This window comes from Osmia bicornis, chromosome 6 (genome assembly GCF_907164935.1).
Source record: "Osmia bicornis bicornis chromosome 6, iOsmBic2.1, whole genome shotgun sequence".
NCBI lineage: Eukaryota > Metazoa > Arthropoda > Insecta > Hymenoptera > Megachilidae > Osmia > Osmia bicornis.
The window spans coordinates 9,304,837-9,310,185 of record NC_060221.1 but is presented as its reverse complement, the minus strand read 5'-3'; the positions used below and the strand labels follow the sequence as shown (position 1 = coordinate 9,310,185).

The 5,349-nt window shown below is 35.7% G+C and overlaps 1 protein-coding gene across 3 annotated transcripts; it reads left to right on the top strand.

The window, feature by feature from the left end:
- The first annotated feature begins 699 nt into the window (after positions 1-699).
- On the top strand, positions 700-5,340 carry LOC114878201 (squamous cell carcinoma antigen recognized by T-cells 3-like). 3 transcript variants are annotated; one of them, XM_029191722.2, is made up of 7 exons: positions 700-1,059; positions 1,804-2,276; positions 2,365-2,546; positions 2,622-3,499; positions 3,573-4,203; positions 4,279-4,423; positions 4,888-5,340. In XM_029191722.2, exons 2-7 carry the CDS (start codon positions 1,835-1,837, stop codon positions 5,328-5,330), a joined length of 2,721 nt encoding a protein of 906 aa, XP_029047555.2. In that variant the 5' UTR covers positions 700-1,059; positions 1,804-1,834; the 3' UTR covers positions 5,331-5,340. The 3 variants fall into 3 exon arrangements, with proteins under 3 accessions (XP_029047555.2, XP_029047554.2, XP_046141974.1); XM_029191721.2 differs by having other exon boundaries at positions 700-1,472; XM_046286018.1 differs by lacking the exon at positions 700-1,059 and having other exon boundaries at positions 1,480-2,276.
- The last annotated feature ends 9 nt before the right edge of the window (positions 5,341-5,349 follow it).

Genomic DNA, 5,349 nt, shown 5'->3' with positions numbered 1-5,349 from the left:
AAGGGACTCCCACCCCTCCCCACAGATGGCCCAGAGAGAATGACGATACATATATAGGAGAGGGTCCCGTTATATAAGTCTTCGTTTTCGAGTTATTAACGAAAAACACTGGCCAATCAGAGCGCGCCCTTAGCGCGGGCCGAACCACGAGAGTGATGGGTATGCTCTGCGTTCAAACCGTGGTCGTGATCAAGTGCATCGGCACTACATCGGTGTAATAGGATTCGCTGTTCATGAGCAATCAATAATTCGATATTATTATTCCTTTCTTTTTTTAATTCATTATTCGATACAACTTTCGCTCAACGAATCCTATTATGTATATCGACGTAGCGCCGATGCACTTGATCACGACCGCGCGGAGCATACCCAACACTCTCGTGATTCGGCCCGCACTAACGGCGCGCTCTGATTGGCCAGTGTTTTTCGTTAATAACTCGAAAACGAAGCCTTTACCAACATTTTGGCAAAGGAAAAGGTTGTTCAGAATGACCTTACCAATCATCCCTCTTCGGCTCCTACCCCAGTTCTGGGACACCCTGTATATATATATAGATCTGTGTCCCCTCACCAATTGCGTACAAATGTTTACGCGGGAGAATTTGAATTGATATTCATATTATTATTTAAATTTCTTAATTGCATATACACTAAATTTTGTAATATTTAATAAGTAAAAATTACATTATTTTATTTCTAAACCACTTCTAACATTAATATCCACAAAATAAAAATTTTAAGAATCCCTGTTTCCTTTTTAAAGACATTAAACACCTATGTACCGAAAGATTCTTGCTATTAATTATACCATTTCTCTTTGATTGCAGGAAAAATACCTTGTATATGTAAGTTTTTCATTTCATTTACATTTTTCACAACATGCTCCATTTATAATTTTTTCTATTTTAATTCCTAAAGTGGCTTATAGACTTAAAGGTCGATTTATATTATTCATTCAGACACGGAGCGTTTCCATTAAGTTCGGTTCGACATAAGCAATGTAGTATTTATACCTACCATCAGTTCACGTTCGACAACGACAGGCAACGAACGTTAATGGTTATTGTTCGAAAATGTCTTTACATTTTTCTTTAAAAGAGCTGTGCCTCATAGCATTATTATTAGATAAAGAGGAAGAAGAAAATAAGAAAAGAAAACGACGTTTTGGGGTTCATAAAATGTTAAAGAAAAGAAAGATTTGTGGAGAATATTCGAATTCTTATCCTATTGATGGAACAAAAAAATATAGTTTCTCACTAACTTTATCAGTTTTTCGTTTTGCACTATAATAAATTGCTCACATATCTGTTCTGTTGCAAGATTTTGTCTGAAATGAATGCATATTATACGACAGCGTCCGTTCGATTGCGTTTCGACTGTTTCAGTGACGGATCGCTTCAGTCAAATTATTCTTTTCGATAATATCGGTCGTCATATGTTGAAACGGAACGTGTTTGAACCGATCCACCACGGTAGATATAAACACTCGCGTTTAATAACACAAAACAATATTTGTCTGAACTTCAGACTCTGAACCGAAATAAGCGAATAATATAAATCGACTTGAAATCAAAACGTCTTCAATTTTTTTTAAAACCTAAGCAGTATATTTAATTTTAATTGTACGCTGCTATTAATGCGCATGCGTAACACAGAGATCTATCGAAGAAATATTACACAAAAACATCTAAACATAACCTTCAACGTTTGAAAGTTGTTGACGTTACATTGTCTTTTCTTAGTTTTTGCAAGTTTTTGTAAATATAGATTACTGAAAACTTCTTAGGTTAAACTTTGTTTTAGTAAATCACCATACAGGTCATTTCGAATTAAAATGGAAGAGATGGATACAGGAAGTGATAAAAGTAACGATAATAGTTTGCACGAAAATTCAACAAACAATAAAAATGAAGAATCAGAATTGATTGAAAATGAAAATGAAGAAAGTGGAGACGATGAGCCGATAGATGATGAAGGTGAAGAAGACGAGGAAGAAGAGGAGGAAGATGCCGACGAAGCAGAGGTCAAAATTATAGAAACAACTCTTGTACAGAATCCATATGATTATGCTAGTCACGTAGCTCTCATTACCAAATTGCAAAGAATGGGTGAATTAGAACGATTGCGTGCTGCTAGAGAAAATATGAGTTCTAAGTATCCTTTGAGTCCTGAACTCTGGCTCTCATGGATGCGCGATGAAATTAAATTAGCTACCACATCAGAACAAAAAGCCGAAGTAGTGAAGTTATGTGAACGAGCTGTCAAAGATTATCTGTGTAAGATTCACTTATAATATATATGTATCAACTGTAAAGCATAGAAACTGATCAATTTACATATTATAAATGTAATTTTATGTTACAGCCGTAGAAGTATGGTTAGAATATCTACAATTTAGTATTGGTAATATGGGCACTGAGAAAGATGCAGCAAAACAGGTCCGGCAATTATTTGAAAGAGCATTAACAGATGTTGGATTGCATACTATTAAAGGCGCAATAATATGGGAAGCATTCAGAGAGTTTGAAGCTGTTTTATATGCATTAGTAGGTATTAAAGACTCAAAATTATCTTGTATTTTCTTTCAATCATATTTTCATACTAAAATGTTAAATATTTAGATCGATCCTTCAAACCAAGCCGAAAGGAAAGAGCAATTAGAACGTATTGGAAACTTATTCAAAAGACAATTAGCTTGTCCTCTTTTAGATATGGAGAAAACGTATGAAGAGTATGAAGCATGGTGTCGTGGAGATGGCGCAGATGCTGTTATTGATGATAAAATTGTTGCTGGAGGATACGAAAGGGCACTTGCAAAGCTTAATAGTCGTTTGCCCTTTGAAGAAAAGATTGTTTCCTCGCAAGCTGAAAATGAACTTTTGGATTCATACAAAGCATATTTACTGTATGAAAAACAAAATGGAGATCCAGGGCGAGTAACTGTTTTGTATGAAAGAGCAATCAGTGATCTTAGCCTGGAAATGTCACTGTGGCTTGATTATCTTACATATTTAGAAGAAAGTATCAAAATCGAATCTGTCTTAGATCAGATATATCAGAGAGCTTCCAGAAATGTCCCATGGTGTGTAAAAGTATGGCAGAAATGGATGAGGTCGTATGAGAAATGGGGGAAACCAACATTGAACATTCAAGCATTGTTAGAGAATGGTTTAGCGGCTGGGTTTTCTACCGCAGAAGATTACCGAAATTTATGGATGACGTATTTAGAATATTTACGTCGCAAAATTGACCGAGATTCTAGCGAAGAAGAAAAGCAAATAGAAATATTGCATAACACTTTCAACAGAGCTTGCGAACACTTAGCAAAATATTTTGGCTTAGAAGGAGATCCCAATTGCGTTATATTACAATATTGGGCAAGAACCGAAGCTGTACATGCTAATAATATGGAAAAAGCTAGATCACTGTGGGCAGATATATTATCCCAAGGACATTCCTCAATAGCATCTTACTGGTTAGAATATATTTCATTAGAAAGGTAATTATATTATCTCATGTCACCTTACATCAACTTATAATTTAGAATTATATATTTTTATTTCTCTATGTAGATGTTACGGTGATACAAAGCATTTAAGAAAATTGTATCAAAAAGCTTTAACTTCAGTAAAAGACTGGCCAGAAAGTATAGCAAACGCTTGGTTAGACTTCGAACGAGACGAAGGTACGCTGGAACAGATGGAATTTTGCGAAGCACGGACAAAGGAAAAATTAGATAAAGTAGCCGAGGAAAGGCAGAAAAACCAACAAACTTCGAATCATGAATCATCTCCATCACAGAACAAAAAAGCTCACAAGAGAAAAACAGAGGATAGCGGTAAATGGAAAAATTTAAATACTTCCCCGGCAAAAATTACAAAAGTTGAAACCCAAGTGAAACCAAAAGCAAAAGAAGCTAAAATGAATCTAGAAACGAAACTTGACAGTGATGGCAAAGAACAGCAATCTAAGGTTGCTCCACCACCTGGTTTCAAGGCACCAGAGAATGACAAAATGGACGTAGATAATATACATGAGGTTGATGATAAAATCACAGTGTTCATAAGTAATTTAGATTATACTGCAACGGAGGAAGAAGTTAGGAATGCTTTACAAGCGGCTGGAGCGATTACGTTGTTTAAAATGATACGAGATTACAAAGGTCGCAGTAAAGGATACTGTTACGTACAGCTGAGCAGTGCGGTAAGAAACACTTTTTTCTTAATTAAAACTAAAATTATATAAATAAGTATGCGTGCATAAAAAAAATTTATACAGGAAGCAGTGGAGAAAGCTTTGCAGTTGGACAGAACACCTATAAGGGGACGACCAATGTTTGTTTCGCGATGCGATCCAAACAGAACACGAGGATCAGGATTCAAATACAGTTGTTCTCTCGAGAAAAATAAACTTTTCGTTAAAGGTAACTGACAAGGGGAGTGCACGGTAGTGGAAGTCGCTTTTGGAATGACACTAGGTGGAAGTTTAGTATACATATAGGGTTACAAAACCCTAATGGGTTTCTTCAGAATGGGCCTTCGTTTTTGAGATATTTTAATGTAAAGTTTTTGGTATTCTCACGTAACTAGTATGTCATGTAGGTAAATTTTATTCCTTGGGCAGTTTCATGGCTGAAGTGATAGAGCGCTAGCCTATTACTGAGACGGGTGGGGTTCGAATCCAAACTTGTGAATAATATTTTTTTTCTTTTTTTTTTACTAATTTTTGTTGTGAAAATATACTTCCATATTATACATATTATATAGTATACGTTATAGATTATTTTACATAAAGCGATTTCCACTACCGTCCACTTCCCTTGTGAGCTATAAAAATGTAAATTTGAATATTTATCTTCAACAATTTTTATTTTTCCAAAACAAACAGGATTGCCAGTAACAACAACAAAGGAAGAACTAGAAGAAATCTTCAAAGTTCATGGAATATTGAAAGAGGTTCGTATAGTTACTTACCGTAATGGTCATTCGAAAGGATTGGCTTACGTTGAATATCAAGACGAAAACAGCGCCGCAAAGGCTCTTCTGGCAACCGATGGAATGAAAATCGACGACAAAGTTATTAGTGTGGCTATAAGTCAACCACCTGAACGCAAGAAAACTCCAGGGATCGAAGAAACATCTTTGGTTAAGTCTTTAGGTGGTACTACAGTAAGCAGAACTACGTTTGGTATGCCTAGAACCCTACTGTCTATGGTACCACGTACTGTTAAAGCCGCTACTTCAAACGGCAGTGCAAGTGTGACTGGAAACAGTGTTCCTCAAAAGATGAGTAATCAAGATTTTAGGAATATGTTATTAAATAAAAAATAACTGACTACAAGGTAGCTGG

Excerpts from the sequence above, each read along its gene's own strand:
- LOC114878201 (XM_029191722.2), top strand. The coding sequence starts at position 1,835 with ATGGAAGAGATGGATACAGGAAGTGATAAAAGTAACGATAATAGTTTG. Across the intron at positions 3,500-3,572 it reads GAATATATTTCATTAGAAAG|ATGTTACGGTGATACAAAGC; the intron begins GTAATTATATTA and ends TTCTCTATGTAG. Across the intron at positions 4,424-4,887 it reads AAATAAACTTTTCGTTAAAG|GATTGCCAGTAACAACAACA; the intron begins GTAACTGACAAG and ends CAAAACAAACAG.